Here is a 19,254-nt window from a genome sequence, read left to right as displayed (position 1 = left end):
GCAATGCTTTACAAAATAAATGGAGACAGAACAGTCCCAATACTGTCTGATACAAGAGGGTTAGGAGGATCCTGTTCATTGAAGTTTATAAACTAAAATAGAAAAGGAAATGGTATAAAAGGTAAAAAATGTGAGCCCCAACCTCCAATGTTTAGTAAACAGGGACCCAGAAGCTAGTGGAGATCTTTTGAGTAGTTGAATTTACTACAGTGATTTCCAGCTTTTAGGCATGATTGTTGCCATATTTGTGCACTTGTTACAAAAAAGTGTTACTGTCTGTGATACCTTTTTTATTTGCACTAACATCCAAATTTTCAGGGCAAGCTTTTGAGGTGTACCACATTCTCCAAGGTCCAAGCAGTACTAAATCTAGTAATTTAGTATTGCTTGGACTTTGACAAAGGGGGTACACCCCAAAAGCTTGTCCTGAAAATTTGGATGTTTAGTGTAATTTGCTTTACGTGCCATTGATAGAAATGTTGCTGTCTCTCCCAGCACAGTCTCAAGAGCATGGAGGAGATTCCAGGAGACAGGCAGTTACTCTAGAAGAGCTGGGCAGGGCCATAAAAGGTCCTTAACCCATCAGCAGGACCAGTATCTGCTCCTTTGTACAAAGAGGAACCAGATGAGCACTGCCAAATCACCTCCAGCAGGCCTCTGGCGTGAATGTCTCTGACCAAATAATCAGAAACAGACTTCATGAGGGTGGCCTGACAGCCCGACATCCTCTAGTGGGCCCTGTGCTCACTGCCCAGCACCATAGAGCTTGATTGGCATTTGCCATTGAACACCAGAATTGGCAGGTCCACCACTGGCACCCTGTGTTTTTCACAGATGAGAGCAGGTTCACCCTGAGCACATGTGACAGACATAAAAGGGTCAGGAGAAGCCATGGAGAATGTTATGCTGCCTGTAACATCATTCAGCATGACACATTTTGGTGGTGGGTCAGTGATGGTCTGGGGAGGCATATCCATGGAGGGACGCACAGACCTCTACAGGCTAGACAATGACACCCTGACTGCCATTAGGTATTGGGATGAAATATATGGACCCATTGTCAGACCCTACGCTGGTGCAGTGGGTCCAGGGTTCCTCCTGGTGCACGACAATACCCGGCCTCATGTGGTGAGAGTGCACAGGCAGTTCCTGGAGAATGAAGGAATTGATATCACTGAATGTAACCCATGCTCACTTGGCCTAACTCTCTGCGATATCATGTTTCCGTCCATCCGATGCCACCAGGTTGCACCTCAGACTGCCCAGGATCTCAGTAAGGCCCTGGTCCAGATCTGGGAGGAAATACCCCAGGACAGCATCTGTCATCTCATTAGGACGTTGTCAGGCATGCATACAAGCATGTGGGGGCCATACAAACCACTTGCAAAATGGACTAGCCTGCTGCATCGTTTTTTCTATTTGATCTTTGTTGTGTCTTTGAATTCAGTCTTCTGTAGGTTGATACTTTTCATTTCCATCAAACAATGGGGCATCCTTAAGTTCCTAACACATTACTCAGTACATATCAGTATAGATATCCAGCATGATATTTTTCCCCATTGAGAACTTATGTGTTTTCAAAATGTTCTTTTAATTTTTTTGAGCAGTGTACATAGTTACATTGGTCCATACCTGGAATTGACTTTAAGTTTATCAGTACAAGTTTTAGGTTTATTCGTCCTTTAAAAAAGCAGAACAGTACTATTCTTTAAATCTACAGGGCATATAGGTTAGCCAGAAGATAAGAACACAAGAACTGGACGATTATTTGTCATTTTAAATCATTTTTTCTATATCAGCTACTGTACAATTTAATGAACTTGGATGAAACTAGAATCAAAACCAAACATTAATATGTTGTGTCAGCTTTCAACTGACATTTTCATACAAATAGTTTGAATGGTGCACTCTGGAGTCTGTATGTTGTGCAAAGCCAATTAATCATGAAATGAAATACAACATGAAAATCCTATTCATATTTCAGTGGAATTGTCTTAGCTTGCAGGCAGCTCAGCCACTCACCCTTTCTACTACTTTCTTTTAAAATGTCTTTTTTTATCATTGAAAACAGCAAATAAAATAGTCATTATTCAGACCTCTGGTAGATATATCGGAAAACAAAACAGATATATTGTATTCTGATTTTTGTAACTCAGCTTCTGCCCCTTTGACATTTATTTTACTTGTTAGCCCTGGGAGTACAATGTATTTCACTGGCCTGCTGATTAATGAGCTTGCTGAGTTATTGGAATGTAATTAACTGACATAATGCAGAATGGGAGATACTGGACTGACTCTACAATGCAGACATTATAAGCGTGCATCACTTCATATTAAAGATCAGCTCTCATTGAACAATAGAGCATGTTAGAATAATGATTAAAAAGCCAAAAAATACTGGCAATACTACGAGATAGCATTTCTTTCTTCTAATGTAATCAGTAGAACATTTTAATAAGGTTGTGATAAGAGAATGAAATGAATAAGGCTCAGTAGACAGGTATTGCTGCTGACCATTGCTTTTGTATTTGAAGGTAGTACTGCTTACAGTTAAACTCTAGGCAGATATAAATACACACATTGATTCACTTCTCTAACCATATAGATAAACAATAGATCATTAGATTTATTCTTTTTAATACAAGCAGTGTAAGTACCTGAATTTGACCTGGTTTTAGCCTCTTGAAGTCCCTGTACAGCAGGCCTGGATTGTATGAGAAAGAAGCAGCACAGAGAGTTCATGTGCTGAACTCCTATCCAGGGGGGTATTTACCACAAGGCAAAGAAGGCATTTGCCTAGGGTGGAATTTTGTTAGGGGGCAGGACTGCCCCCTGGAAGAAGGTGCGTATGTTGCATGGGGACTGAGTGGGATCTGAGAGAGGTTGCGGGCTGCTTGATGGTGCATGCAGAGCGTGATTGTTGTTCTCTGGGGTGTCCAGAGCTGTGAAGGTTAGTGTATTTCTCTCTGTCACTGTGGGGCAGGGATGGGTGTTAGGGTAAGGCTCTCTCGTGTGGTGTGGCCTGGTGTTGGTCAGTGTCAGGCTCTCTCCTCCAGGGAGGTGTCCGATTTTTGTGTTGCCTAGGACAGCACAAAACCTAAATACACCACTGCTCCTATCCACATGCTTATAGGAGGAGAAAACAGAGTGACAGAGATTATCTCATCACTGTGCTGCTTCTCCTGCTAGTCACAGGCTGTGGAAGGTACATGATAGCCTGGGCTCAGAGAAAGTGGGTTAAATCATGCTAGCTGTCAGACCAAATAGAGGACCAAACAGAAGTGAGAGAGAGAGAGAGAGAGAGAGAGAGAGAGAGAGAGAGAGAGAGAGAGAATGTTTTAAAAAAAATTATATGTAGAGATAGATAGATAGATAGATAGATAGATAGATAGATAGATAGATAGATATACACACACACACTGTGGGTTCTTCAAAAAGTTTCTGCACTTTTTTAATATTCATATATACACTATATTGCCAAAAGAATTAGGACTCCTGCCTTTACACACACATGAACTTTAATGGCATCCCAGTCTTAGTCCGTAAGGTTCAATATTGAGTTGGCCACCCTTTGCAGCTATAACAGCTTCAACTCTTCTGGGAAGGCGGTCCACAAGGTTTAGATTGTGTCTATGGGAATGTTTGACCATTCTTCCAGAGGTGCATTTGTGAGGCCACGCACTGATGTTGGAAGAGAAGGCCTGGCTCTCAGTCTCCGCTGTAATTCATCCCAAAGGTGTTCTATAGGGTTGAGGTAAGGACAGTCAAGTTCCTCCACCCCAAACTCGCTCATCCATGTTTTTATGGATTTTTTTTTTTGTGCATTGATGCGCAGTGAAGCTGGAACAGGAAGTGGACATCCCCAAACTGTTCCCATAAAGGTGGGATCATGAAATTGCTCAAAATGTCTTGGTATGCTGACGCCTTAAAGTGTTACTAAACCCAGGACCCTGCATTCACTATATCTGGTCTCCCACATTAAACAGAACATGGAAATCCAATTATTTTAGTAAACATAAACTGCTACGTAAATACCTTTTCTCATCAGCAGCTAGAGCAGTCTTGTGACTTCAGCAGAGCACTGGTAAAAGCGTGTAGAAGGAGTATTCTTTCTGCTCTAGGAGGATGCAAAACTGATGACCCTCTGTCTGGACAGTGCTGATTGGCCCTGTGCTGATCACATGCACTCTCCCAAGGAAAAAAAAAAACTCTCTAGCACTACACACCAAACTGAGCATCTGCATGTGGCTACGGGTTCAGTCTGTCTTATCAGGAGATAAGACGTGGACATTTGAGCAAGAGGAGGGGCAGAGAAAACAGGATCAAATGGCCTTTTTACACAATGCAAAGGATTAACCCCATAGATTCCACAGTGAGTATAAGAAGCATGCTTTACTGCATATACAGACTGATTTTACTGTCATGGGTTTAGTAACACTTTAGGAGTTCCACTCACTGGAACAAAGGGGCCAAGCCCAACCTCTGGAAAAAAAAAACCCACACCATAATCCTCCCTCCAACAAACTTTAAACTTGGCACAATGCAGTCAGGCAAGTATCATTCTCCTGGCAACCGCCAAACCCAGACACATCCATCAGATTTCCAGACAAAGAAATGTGATTCATTACTCCAGATAACACATCTCCACTGCTCTAGAGTCCAGTGGCAGTGTGCTTTACACCACTGCATCTGATGCTTTACATTACACTTGGTGATGTAAGGCTTGGATGCAACTGCACAGCCATGGAAACCCATTCCATGAAGCTCTCTCTGTTGTGCTAATCTGAAGATTACATACTATTGACTGACAGTCGCAGACATTTGGCAACTTCTGTGCACTTCAGCATGCTCTAACTCCACTCTGTTATTTTACCTGACCTACCATTGAGTTGCTGTTGTTCCCAGTTGCTTCTATTTTGTTATAATACCACTAACAATTGATCGTGGAATATTTAGTAGCAAGGAAAATTCAGGTGGCAACCTTACACGGTACCACGCTTGAATTCATTGAGCTCCTGAGAGCGACCCATTCTTTCACAAATGTTTGTAGAAGCAGTCTGTATGCCTAGGTGCTTGATTTTATACACCTGTGGCCATGGAGGTGATTGGAACACCTGAATCCAATGATTTGGAGGGGTGTCCCAATACTTTTGGCAATATAGTGTGTGTGTGTGTGTGTGTGTGTGTATATATATATATATATATATATAATTTTTTTTTCCAACATGACATGTTATTCTAATTTAGAGAGATTGTTTTGCTATACCTTATATTTCAACAATTTCCCATAAAATTATGTTTGCATTTATTTTTTTTATACATGTTACACCTCCAAAAGCCCTGAGACTGCTGCTGGGTGCTGCCATCTTGGATGTGATGTCAGCAGCAGGGATGAGCAGAACAAATCTTGGTTTGGTCCAAGGGAGGTTTGCTGAATTGTGCCAAACTTCTGAACGTTAATCCAAATACCAATGAAGTCAATAGTAGCCAAAGTTTTAAACCAAATTCTGGCCATTTGAAGGCTAACAGGCGAGAGATTGTCAAACAAAGGGTGTAGGGAGATTGGCACTGCCATGGTAGAAAGCTATAAATAATAAAAAAGTGCAACACTAAATAGTGTTAAAGTCCATCAATTATACAAAAGTCTGTGCTCAAAAAACTTCTTAAGTGAGTGAAAGCAAACCATAAAAAGGGACAGAGAAACCCACATTCAGTGAATTAACCTGTCAATTTACCTCTGCAACACCTGACTTTGCACATCCCCCCTCCCCCCTTCCACTGCCCTCATATGGTTAGCTTGCTTGGCAAAACACAACTGTCAGCAGCTGCCTCTCTCTATAGTAACTCCTGTTTCGGGTCCTATCTTCCCAGACAGTGCACCAAGCACACTCACTCACTGCTCCGCCTCTTCCCCACTGGCCAGCGATCACCCCTGGGGCATTAGGCTGCAGGACGAGATGCCCTGCTCCGCCCCTAAACACACGGCACACTGCGCCCGCAGATATCTGTTCCTTCCCTGTCCCACAGTGAGTACAGAGGTAGAGAGGTTCTGTGGGAGTGGATGGTGCTCTCACTTACAAGAGGGACTGTCACTTGCAAACACAAAAGCTGTGCTTCTGTGTTTATAAGAAACAATAGATATTGGTGTGCACAGGGCTAGTGCAGGAGGTGGCGGAATGACATTCTGCGATGTTCCGGCAGAAAAAAAGCTCTGATCACAACTAGGTCTTATTTGCGGGGTAGGTCTTATACTTCAGCAATTCCCAAATATAGTGCTAGGTCTTATTTTCAGGGTAGGTCTTTTTTTCGGGGAAACAGGGTATGTACCCTGGTTCGGAAATGCTGAATATGTAAAGTTCTGGTTGAACCGTACATTGGGCTGAACCTCATCCCTACCTGGCAGCCCCAGCATACTTAGAGCTGCCACAATAGTGACACTCAGGGGTGGACTGACCATTTGGAAACTCGGGCACTGCCCGAGGGCCCGGGGTCAGTAGGGGGCCCCATAAGATGCCCCTGGTACCTTTTTCATAGGCTTTTTTGAGTTTAGGCAAGGACACAGGGGCCCCATGATCCCCTAATGCCCGGGGGCCCCATGAGTTGTCAGTCCACCCCTGGTGACACTCTATATTATTCCTCTTCATTCCTCCACTGGTAGCTACATAAACAATTTTGTAGAAAAGTGAAAGGTAAGGTAACAGAGTTAAGCAATTAGATACTCCCAGAAGAGGAGAGGGCTATGACATGCAGTGAGGGATTGGCTTGTACAAGAGAACTGACAAGTCCTGGAGTGTCAATTTTCTAGCAAGTGCAGAGGCACATTATTAATTTCATTAATATTATTAGCCCGAGTTATTAAAATAAGTTATGGGAAGGAAAACACTGAAAGTAAGCACTTGAAATACTTGATTTTTCTGTATATTCACCTGTAAATTTATAGGTTGGTGGCAGGGTCTCTTTAATGAATATAACAAGAATAAAACATGATAGGACAAACTGATTTAAAGGGTGTCAGAACTACAACAAATAATAAAATAATTTGTTCACTATATAGTCAGGTTTGAATGAAATAATGCATATAAATATTTCATATTCAAACTTTCCAGCCAACAGGTTGAGTTCAATGATTTCTTTGAAGTATTTACACAAGGATTTCTTTCAAGTATTTACAATGTTGATCTTAACCACTTACTGAAAAAGACTTTCAATTACAGAGAGACAGTTTGAAAGCAAAGTTTTCTCTTTAGAAAACCTAATGTTATGGATGCACTTTTTTCAATTTTTTTTCAAATAAAGATATGAATAGTAAATAAGATATAAAACCTCTGTATAAAAACATATACAACAAAATAAAATTGTCCAGCAACCAAGCTTCTCTTTTAAGTGATTTGTTTTTGGGTTAAACTATCCCAGTTGGCAAAAAGTTTCAGAAACTCCTAGACCTGGAGCACTTGATTTGCAAGTCAGCATCTTGTCAGACACATGTCCCATCCACTCTCTGGATGAAGGGCATTTAAGGCATAATTTATCATTAGGCACAGTGGAACTGTATCTAGAGACAGCAAGGGCAGAGAGTCAATCTTCCCTATATTTTTGGCTGCTCATATTTTTCCATCATCATTGAACAGTCATCTTATATTAATCCCATATCAACTTATTTACAGTATATCAATATTTTTGGATTAGGATCAGTAAAACAGGAATATTTCAGTATCGGAGGTGATTCTAGCAGAGCTGTGTTGCTTCGGGCCTCAACAATTGTATGCCAACATGTTCCTGCCATGTAAATCCAGTTCTGAGGGCATGAGAGCTTTAACTTTGAAGCACACAATCAGTATTTCCTTAGTGAGCATGCCACCTTTGAGGTTCCGAGGGAGCTCTGGCACAGTAACAAAGTATTTGCAGGTGTTTGCTTTGAATCTGTAAAGCAGTTAAAGACTTCTTTACTTTGAATATTAGCAGCTTTCCAAATGGCAATTTTTTACACATTCAGTGAACAGTGCAATAGAATGAGGAAAAAAATAACTGAAAAGTAAAGACCAAGATTTTATTCTTAGTTTTGGATAGAAAAAGGTAGGATTAAAACTTCTGTTAGGTTTTTTTATTGCTGTCTGCGTCTTCATGGGGGGTGGCCTTGATGACCATTGCCTCTAACCACAGCACTACCTGCATGGAGCTTGCATGTTCTCCAGGTTTCCTCCCACACTCCTGAGACATGCTGGTAGGTTAATTGGCTTCTGTCTAAATTGGCCCTAGTGTGTGTAAATGTGAGTTAGAGACCTTAGATTGTAAGCTCCTTGAGAGCAGGGACTGATGTGAATGTACAACATATATGTAAAGTGCTGTGCAAATTGACAGCACTATATAAGTACCTGTAATAAATAAAAAAATTTATATATTTTGAGTTGCCACCAAAGAGGACACTGTCTGAGAAGCAATTTACTTCTCGTTTTATGTTGTGTCTATGAAACCAAAGTAAAGTAAAATCTGCCCAAAAACTGACAGGGATTATATCATTCACCACTCTATGTAAAAAGAAAAATGTATCCTTTTTAGATATGTTTTCAGCTTGAATACAATACTTCTCTACTTTGTTGAACAGTTTACTGAAATATAAAAGGCTAACGCCCACCACTTATTGATTGTTTCAGAATCTCTCAGTAAAGACCTGCCATGAGTACTGATCATGTACAAAATTTATTCAACTACGTCTGCTATTTAGAAATAGAGATTAGAAAATAATGGAAAATCCTTTGCTCCGAAAGGTTGAGATCATCTATTCTGCATAGTAGCAAAAACATCATTAGGTTCAAAATAAACATTTTTTTTTAAACTACTGGTCAAGAAATGAATTCTGATTTCTGTTTGGTTTTGTTTATTTAGAACCACATCACCGCCTTTGCAGAAGTCACATGATATTGAAACAGATGCCTTTTCTCTGCACTGGACCTCCTCCCTCTTCACAGTCCACTCATCTCAGCCGAGACATATTTGACAAGAGCGGGAAGTACAAGCTACAGTATCTTGTCTATTTAATGATTTTTACAGTATCAACAATTTTGTCCGCATCTGAAGGTTGTTTTGTATTTACAACTTGTTTTTTTCCTAACTTTTTTCAGAAAACCATTGACGGTGTGTTAGAAATGTGCACTAGTCAGTATGTCAAATTTCCAAAATTCCCAATCCTTGAAGCTCTTTAACCACCCATGTACATACAGTTCCTTACTTTAGGTCACATGTTTTTCTCTGGACTTTCTAACACCCACTTTAAGAAAAAAAAAGTTTGTTTAAGCTAATACAGCATGACCTATCTCTCATTTTAATTACATTGTACAGAAGACAAAAAAATAAGAAACTTATTTATGTTTTGTGCTAAATACTGTTTGCACATGGTATTTTGCTATATATTTCACTATATGATTTATACTTTATGTTATATCAAGACTGGTGCTTATGTTTTGAAGGGAAAATGCAAATTTTTACTGTAATAATTAATGTATCATAATTAAAAATTTATTTATTTGGACTCTTGTCTGATGTGTATCAAAGAGAAATTGTGCTGGTTTTTGTTCAAGTCTTCTTTGGCATTCGCTTCTGTAAATCTGTGGGGGGAAAAAGACGAAAAAGCATAAAAATTACATGAAATCCATAACAATTCTAAAGTAAGGCATAATATATAAACTCTAAGGACATTTACCATTTAAAAACTAGTCTAAGTGCTTTAATGAAAACTGGCTAAATGGAGTTACAAATTGGGTGTTTGTGCCTTACATGTTTCAAAAACTATTTTCCTTAAAAGGTAACCCCACTTTTGTGGGGAAAAAAAGCAAATAAAGAAAAAATAATATAGTGTATACAATTGCAACTCAAGACATATTGTGATTGAATGTTATTAAACATTACCTTTCCTTTTCAATCTGTAGCACTATAATTTTCTGTAAAATGCAATGCAATATGGCTACCTGGAGTTCTTCTGTACACAGATGATGTACAGAACGCCCCCTGAAAATGTTGTTTCCTGCTTGAGTGATTGGCTTACTGATTTTTCCCAGAATTCTGCACTAGGATACAAGTTAAATTTTTGGCAACTCCTGCAACGAAAATTTAATTTTTGGTAAGATACTCCCAAAGAGAAATCATATCTAAAGGGACAGAAGACCTTGCCAATTTCCTTATTAGAGGACCACAGGTCAAGCAGCTGACTGATAACACTGTTCAACAAATTTTAATTTTTTGCCAGTTTTGGAAACAAAAGGATCCATTTCTTAATGAATTTCACATTCTGAGTTCAAATATAACAATGAAATTTGTCAATTGGCTCTAGTTTTTCTGTAAACGGAAAGTTTTCTACTATAGGCGTAATGACTACATAATGCACAATAATTATATAGATAGATGTCTTTCCACAAATATAAAGCAAGTGATATTGACTACATAACAAAGCCTAAATGGCATAATATATTCATAGGATTACCAAGAAAAATTATAGCCATAAGCTAAGTTGAATCATTTTAATACTTAGGATTCTCACTAGTTTTGTCTTCAGTTTGTGTCGGTTTTGCTTCTGTTGGCTTTTCTCTTGTATTCGAGGAAAGGGCTATCTCTTACAACTGCACGTGACTACACGCTTCAGGTTCTTCCTCACTTGACTCAACCACGAAGGATTCTGGTGCTTTAGGAATTGGTAGCCCCTCTCCATGAGGAACTGGATGTATTGCCGATGGAATATTTGGATAGTGCACAGATAACTTTTTCTTCTTATTTAGCCCTTTTACAATTGGAGACACCATACAAAAGTAACAATTACTAACATGATCTGTTGGCTCTCTCCAAATCATTGGCACAGCGAAAGGCATAGATGCCTTTTTTCCATTCAACCATTGCTCCAGTGCCGTCCCACAAGAATTGCAGCATATATGTGGTGCCCAGCTCTTGTCCTGGTCTCCTATCTTGCAGCCAAAATACAAGTTGTAGGCTTTCTTAATCATTCCTGTTATCCTCCTTTTTTGTGAGATAAAAGTTTTTTCACCGCAGATATAGCAGAAATTATCTGCTTTATTCACACAAGTTCGAGGCATTACTGAGTAGCCTATATAAGCATAAAACGAAATGTAAAGACGCTGTCGAACTACAATCAGCTACAGATACTGCAGCTTTTATGCAGTGAAGTGATGCAATTAAAGGCCAATATTGCATCATCTCAGTATACATGCAATTTTCTATTGGTCACCAGTATCAATTGCGCAATATGCAGCTGAAGTTGCATCATAATTTTGAATGGCTTATGTCATTAGATGGGTGAATATATCATGGAAACTAGAGCCAAACAACATTTTTTAGGGTCATTTTCGTTTTCAGCACCCCAAAATTATGTAAGATTAGCTAATTTTATGCCCAAAACTTTTTACCTGTTGAACAGTGTAATTATAAAACCACTCCCATACAGATTCACTCTGTGCATGGATACAGACAAACAAACAGCCATTTCTTCAAAATAACAAAAGTAGAGATCTGCAACAAAGTTTGTTAGAATTCTTGCAATGTACATAGATCACCCAGAGGGGAAAGTTTTTTTGCAACAAAAGTGGAGTTCAAATATATAAAACTGAAATATATAAACTTTAACTAAAAGGCAAAACATTTTTTAATTTTTGATGGAATGCAGAGGGATTGGAACACCTGGCAGTTTTTATTGCTGTCTCTGTAAAGAGATTCACCCTCTCTATTTATCCTGTTTTACCATTATAATTGAAAGTGAAAATAAAAGAAAATCCCAAATTTTGGGTCGTCCCCAGAAAAGCAATAGAGGGAAAATCTTCCAACAGCGACACTAGTTTTTGTGACCTAGGGGACCCCAAGGAATGTCCTTTATTTTCAAGAATTTCCTCCCATTTCCTGTTTCTCTATGGGACAGGAAGTGAAAGGGAATCTTTGCAATGGGCCACAGATGGTGAAAAAAAATCCGTCAGGGCTACTCCTTACTCTATCTAAAATGAAAAAAAAAAACATCTTGTCTATAATTCTACTGTAAGTGTATTCAAATCAAAGTATAAAAATGTATTATATTGCAGCTTATCAGTCTACCAGGTGTAATGGCTGCATTTCTTTTTCAGGCTTTTTTCCATTTATTTTTACTTGTTGATCTTGCTAGTAACACACTTCCTATCCTAGGGTGACAACGCTCAATTTACTTTATTTATAGAAGAGCAGTGCTGTCATGATAAACAGAAATTAGGTCTACAGAACACCTCATCCTATCTTTATCTCCATAACATGGTGGAAGTGTTCTGTAGTTCACAGAGGTAACCCATACAGGGCTGATTAGACTCCTTGGGATTTCAGTGAAGCAGAAGCAGCATTGTCAATGCACTACAAAAAATCACAAGCAAACCAGATTTCTGGCAGGATTAGCTGGTATTTTTGCACTTATTGAATGGATATAACAAACCGTTTTAATGGTTTAGTATATGGCACAGAAGAGAAGTTCATTATTACACTTTAAGTATACTTTTTTTCTTTTAGTTTTGGATAGACATGGAAGTAGGAAATGCTGTTCTCAGGTCTTTATTGACTCTATTAGGTAGATGTCACCTCACTTCTTGTCCCTTTGACTGTATGTGACAGCAAGTCAATAAATTTAGGGAGCAGCTGTCACAGGACGGGAAGGTACAGACACAGAACACTTGACAAAATACAAAAAAATAGCTCTTTGATTTGTTTGTTGGACAAACAGCCTCAAAACTCCACTCTCCTCATAATAGTAGAAACATTTAGAGCTTTATACAGTTCTTTTTCAATCACAGAGTATACCCATCCTTGAAAAAGAGCTGTATCAAAATGCTGTTGCTTTTCAATTTTTTAAGCTAGTTTTTAAGATATTTGCTTAACAATGTATAAATAAAAGAGCTATTTTTGTACAGCATTTTCAAGTGCTTGGTGCAGGTTGACCTTTTTCTGAGACTTGGACTTGAGCCCAGTAAATGCCGAAAGGCTGGTGACCATTGCACAAGGCATTTTTTTATTGGTTAGTGTGAATTGCATGTACTTATACTTAATTATATTGCCAGGGAGACACAGACAAAAATAGCAACCTTACAGAGGGTCTAGAGTAAATATTGGTGCAGCACTAGAAGTTGAACAAAAAGCCTAATGTATGTCTTATAGACGCATGTATGAAATAAATGCGTAATGCATATACAGTCAGGTCCATAAATATTGGGACATCGACACAATTCTAACATTTTTGGCTCTATACACCACCACAATGGATTTGAAATGAAACAAACAAGATGTGCTTTAACTGCAGACTCTCAGCTTTATTTTGAAGGTATTTACATCCAAATCAGGTGAACGGTGTAGGAATTACAACAGTTTGCATATGTGCCTCCCACTTGTTAAAGGACCAAAAGTAATGGGACAATTGGCTTCTCAGCTGTTCCGTGGCCAGGTGTGTGTTATTCCTTCATTATCCCAATTACAATGAGCAGATAAAAGGTTCAGAGTTCATTTGAAGTGTGCTATTTGCACTTGGAATCTGTTGCTGTCAACTCTCAAGATGAGATCCAAAGAGCTGTCACTATCAGTGAAGCAAGCCATCATTAGGCTGAAAAAACAAAACAAACCCATCAGAGAGCTAGCAAAAACATTAGGCGTGGCCAAAACAACTGTTTGAAACATTCTTAAAAAGAAGGAACGCACCGGTGAGCTCAGCAACACCAAAAGACCCGGAAGACCACGGAACAACTGTGGTGGATGACCGAAGAATTCTTTCCCTGGTGAAGAAAACACCCTTCACAACAGTTGGCCAGATCAAGAACACTCTCCAGGAAAAATAGACTAACAATGACCTATTGAATCCACCTAGCAATGGTGAAACAAGAAGCCCTCTGTGAAAGCTTTTGAAAAGGAAAAAAGAGAGAAGTGATTGAAAAGAGAAAAAACACCTTACCGGCACCACTTCCAGTTGGTGTTCCAGCACCCTGAAGAGGTTGAGCTATCTATACGGACCATCGTACCTTAGCACTTTGAGGAAGATCATCCACCCCCAGGCTGCACCTTAACCATACTTGAGGGACTCCTGCATACCAGGAGTACAATATACAACGCGCTTTCAGTTAGCGCATCTGGTAAGTGCACACTCTGTATATTTATTACATCATCCCAAGGAGAAATAACATTCTGGGTCTCCATACAAGTTATTTGAAGATTGCACTTAATCTTAAGATATTTGGACATTATAATACTTCTACGCATGTCATGATCATGCGTTTTTCATGAACATTCACACACTAATCATTCGTTCACCTCCAGTGTACTTTTGTTACTATTTATGTTTTTTATATTTATGCATAACGCATTTATTTCCTACATGCGTCTATAAGACATACATTAGGCTTTTTGTTCAACTTCTAGCGCTGCACCAATATTTACTCTGTTATCTGAAGGCATTGTGGTTCACCTTTTAGTGTGTTCAGCTGCTTATTCCATCAATTAAGTTTAGCGCTCGCTTTATCACTTCATTACAGAGGGTCTAACCCTTGTGAGATTTTAGCTTCAAATGGTGAGTTTTGCAAGAAATTAGTTCACTCAGCACAATACATTACAAGGTGTTTCCCATTTTAGTAATCCATACATCAAAGTAACATGGGGGTTATTACTAAAACTGGAGAGTACAAGATTTTGTGCAACTCTGCATAGAAACCGATCAGCTTCCAGGTTTTATTGCCAAAGCTTAATTGAACAAGCTGAAGTTAGAAGCTGATTGGCTACCATGCAGAGTTGCACCAGATTCGGAATGCTCCAGTTTTAGTAAATGTACTCCATAGTGTTCTAACCACAGAGTGACTGTTAGGCAACAATGAACACAAATGTCTTTCAACCTCCTGGCTATTTTGTCACAACTCTGTCTATTCCACCGAAGACTATGTCCACACTAACCTGCATAGCAAAACACAGCATTTTACAGTGCAAGCTAGAGCGGTGCCAGATCCAAAAGGGAGCAGTGTGATGCGGGTTTCAGCGAATTGCACTACTTATTTTTTTATAACTTTAAGCATCATAGTGCCACTTCATTCATGTCCCTGCACAGAAGCAAGGTGTGTTGCACTGCTGTGGGGTGGTGCAGTGTGGAAAAATGCAGCTATGCACCGTACTTCACACCAGCATTGCAATGTAAATTGGGTGCATAGAAAACGATTGCTTTCTATGTGCCCTACCAGTGTGGAAAAACTCAGGTCATTGCAAACAGTGTGAACGTGCCCTTAACCTCCCTAGCAGTATTCCCGAGTGTAGCTCGGGGTAAAATGTCAGTGCCAAAAGCGGTAACCCCAAGCTACACTCGGCCTTACCATGCGGCTCAGCATAGGGAGTCCCTGCAGAGCTTACCTTGTCCTTCGCTCCCGCGATGTGTCTCCTGCAGCATCCCCGGCCATCTCCTCCGGCCGATGCCGGCATCCAGCTTCTGTGTTCCGGTCCGTGTGACGTCGGGACGTACGGGTGCCGCCAACGGCAGGAAATTTTAAAATTTTAAAAAATTTAATTTTTCTCAAAACAAATTTTTCATAGTAAAACATTGCTGTTTCAACCCATTTGACATACATATTGTCCCTAGTGCTTTGTCCTGTGCCCTGCCTGCATTTTGTCTGTTCTTTCTGCCTGGAAACTGAGAAACGCCCATGGCGTCCAAAAAGTGTCCCTTTAGGTCAAAAGCGGGCTTAGATCAGCTAGAGAACAGCGATAGTAAATCAGAACCACTTGCAGAATTGAGTGATGATTCGTGGGGAAATTCATCATCAGACACTGAAAACGATTTTGCGACTTTGCTCAGCAATGTATGAACTTGGCGCTCTATTTAAAATTTCAGTGTTTTCGGTTTGATTATATTATTGAATTAAATGTATTATTATTATTATATTATCATTTTTTAGGATTATTTATTAAATTATAATTTATGATTTCGTGTTTCAAATTTTATAATACCCAGGATGTTTAATAGACTCTTGTTCGGACAGATTTCAGTGAGTTATTCCTAAAAATTACAGCCTACAATAAAAAAACTACATATTTCCATGCAAAATAATGGTACCGCTTTCAGCACCAAAAATCTGAAATAATCATACCGCCAGGGAGGTTAAAACAGAGTTGTCCAGTCTCAGTCACTCTGCTAATTGGCTCCTTCAGTCACCAGACTGGAAATGTTGTCTGCTCACATACAGGTTGTACTTGCTTAGGTCAGACACAGCAGCCTGTTGCAATGGGGTCTACCTTTGTCTTTTAACAAATGCCAACTCTCATATGTCAGTCTGGCCCATCGGCCTGTCCTTGTAGGCCAGGCTAGCACTAGTCAGCTTGTCTGTGTAGGCCAGACAGGCACTCATCAGCTTGTCTGTGTAGGCCAGGCAGGAACTCATCAGCTTGTCATTGTAGGCCAGGCAGGCACTCATCAGCTTGTCCATGTAGGCCAGGCAGGCCTGGGCAGATGCTCCCCATGTTTCAGGCTTTAAGTTGCTCTCACAAAGGTTGATTAGACATTACTCTTCTGCGGGCAACACCCACCTGTCTCCAATCAGTTTTTTTCAGGGACTCTTCACTGCTAAAACAGGCAACTATATCTTTCCACAGTGACAGAGCATCCATATTTAACACCCTTCCCTATTTTATTAAAAAAAAAAAAATGTTCACACTAAAGAAATTTTCCTCAGGAATTGAGGGAAAATCTCCACAATAGGTACACAGAGTGCAACAAAACAAGGTAGGGGGTCTACACCTTCCCCACTGTCCAAATTTAAATAAAAAACATTTGGGTGGAGTTGTGCTTTAAATGGCATTTGCAAGCTGGCAGATAATAATTATGCTCATAAGCACTTAAAAGAAATCTAAAGTCAAGTAATCTAACTGTAACTTCAAAACTACTTCTAAAATTAATATACCCTGTGCCAGGTATTAGATGTGCTGCTTCAATCTGTAAAGTAGGGAAAATGCTTGAACACTGAATCCAAAGTTGGGGGGTTCAGATGGCTGCCCTATAATTGACCAGGAATATTTGCCAGGAGTAAATGTTTGGTAAATGTCGCATTAGTGAGTTTTTTATTTTTAATGTATTATTATTTTTAAATGTATTATTGCGATTAAGTCTTAACAGGAGCACAGTTTTTGATGAAAGTCCACACAGTTCCCTGCTCCCTTAAAGGGAATGTATGTTTTTTATGTATCTTTTATATTTAGATTTTTGTATATATGGCTTTAAGTTATTTTATACTTTGTTTAACAAAAGTTACTGCTTTGGTGTATTGATCATGTATTGTGAACAGACCTCAATAGCTAAAATTTAAATTACACACACAAAACTGGACTGAAACCACTAACTCTCCAGTGCCTCAAAGGGGTCAATACCAGGAAGAAACTAGGGAATCAGATGTTTTGATAGCCTTGGAATAGAATCTTGGTGATGCAGCCCTCCTTAGACTGGGAGATCAAACCAAAACTGGAAAAGAGGCATAGAAGTGGTGCAAACACCTAGAACATTACCCAAGGTTTATTTAAAAATTAAAAAAAAAAACAGAAAACATACGCAGAGCTCTGAGGAAAGGGACATGTCCCCAAAACAAGTCAGCAGGCCAACCTCACCACCAGCCGGACACTCTGCCATCATGCTGGGCTATCCCTGTGGCGTTACAGGCTTTTTATGCACCTTATTTTGTCAGTATGTTTTCTGGGTTTTTTTTTTTATTTTAAATAAACCTTGGATAATGTGCTAGGTGTTTGTGCCACCTGTGTGCTTCTTTTACAGTTTATATTACACACACACCTGAATAACACAGGGTAAAACTGGCATCTGTTTATAAACACAATAAGAAGCAGACAACAGCTACATTTGGTTGGAGGAACCATTCCTATGATCCTGGGCACTAAGCCACAGCAGCTCCTGTCTCCAAGGTTCTTGCAGACCCCATGAGAACTTCCATTGGCAAAGGGGAATTTATTGTCTTTTATACATTAAAACTCTCTGTCTGGGTAAAAACACATGTGCAGTACACCTCTGCAATACATGCACACGTCCCCTTCTTTTGTCTCTTTAAAAAAAACTGCAAGTGCATAAAATATTTATTAATTTGTTGGAAATTCTAACTTATTTGAGCTAATAATTCTGTTTTCTGTACTGAAATCCTAATCGGTGTTATCTGTTCTGCTGGCGTCCTCCCCTGCTGGACTACCAATTCCCCTATGGGGTGGATTATGTAGTCCACAGCAGAAAAATAGGGCAGGACTGATAACTGCCTGGCATTTCAGTGCACCGTAGGAAAATTTGTCAGCTCACAACAGGAAGTTAGAAGCACAATGACAGGATCAATGAGTATTGTTCTGTGCTTGCAGCATTTTTAAAGAGAAAAACATGAAGAAATGTGCATGTATTGTAGAAATGTCCTAAATATTATTATTATTATACAGGATTTATATAGCACCAACAGTTTGCTCAGCGCTTTACAAAATAAAGGGATACAATACGGCAACAATACAGTTCAATACAAGAGGGTTAGGAGGGCCCTGCTCCTTGGAGCTTACAATCTAAGAGGAAGGGGCTGGTGGTACAAAAGGTAATAACTATGGGGGATGGACTGGTAGAGGGAATAGAAGATTCCATTAGTAGCTGAAGGCAGGATAGGCTTCCCTGAAGAGATAGATTTTCAGAGATTGCCTAAAAGTGGGCAGAGTAGGTGATAGTCTGATAGATTGGGGTAGATAGTTCCAGAGGATGGGGGAGGCTCTGGTGAAGTCCTGGAGATGAGCATGGGAGGAGGAGACAAGGAAGCTAGAGAGCAGGAGATCGTGGAATGAGCAGAGAGGACGGTTTGGTTGATATTTGGAGACAAGATTGGTGATGTAATTTGGGGAATAGTCATACATGGTTTTATATGTGATGGTTAATGTTTTAAATTTTATTCGTTGGGTAAGGGGTAGCCAGTAGAGGGACTCGCAGAGAGGGATGGCAGATATGAAATGGTTAGTAATGTGGATGAGTCTTCCAGCAGCATTCATGATAGACTGATGAGGGGATAGCCTGTGATTAGGTAGGCCAATGAGGAGGGAGTTACAATAGTCAAGGCGTGAGATAACAAGGGAGTGAATAAGTTGCTTAGTAGTTTCCAAGGTTAAGAATGGGCATATCTTGGAGATGTTGTGGAGAAGAAGTCTACAAGTCTACAAAATATGTTTTTTTTTCACAGATATACATGAAATGTAAGAGATTAAATAGAA

At 39.6% G+C, this 19,254-nt stretch overlaps 2 protein-coding genes across 4 annotated transcripts in view; one reads left to right on the top strand and one right to left on the bottom strand.

Moving 5' to 3' along the window:
* The window catches only part of PLPPR5 (phospholipid phosphatase related 5), a 372,883-nt gene extending 363,357 nt beyond the window's left edge, over positions 1-9,526 (top strand). For both annotated transcript variants that reach the window (XM_089677285.1, XM_089677284.1), the window contains one exon: positions 8,884-9,526. In XM_089677285.1, the coding sequence (XP_089533411.1) occupies positions 8,884-8,916 (33 nt within the window). In that variant the 3' untranslated portion in view covers positions 8,917-9,526. The remainder of the gene's footprint in view (positions 1-8,883) is intronic.
* Positions 8,034-19,254, bottom strand: part of LOC149462196 (uncharacterized) — a 200,177-nt gene continuing 188,956 nt past the window's right edge. For both annotated transcript variants that reach the window (XM_089677282.1, XM_089677283.1), the window contains one exon: positions 8,034-9,602. In XM_089677282.1, coding sequence (XP_089533408.1) covers positions 9,518-9,602 — 85 coding nt within the window. In that variant the 3' untranslated portion in view covers positions 8,034-9,517. The remainder of the gene's footprint in view (positions 9,603-19,254) is intronic.

Source organism: Staurois parvus, unplaced genomic scaffold, assembly GCF_062004578.1.
Source record: "Staurois parvus isolate SC_StPar_1 unplaced genomic scaffold, SC_StPar_1.0 ptg000183l, whole genome shotgun sequence".
NCBI lineage: Eukaryota > Metazoa > Chordata > Amphibia > Anura > Ranidae > Staurois > Staurois parvus.
Note: the sequence above shows the minus strand (reverse complement) of the source record. Positions and strands in the feature narration are given on the sequence as shown.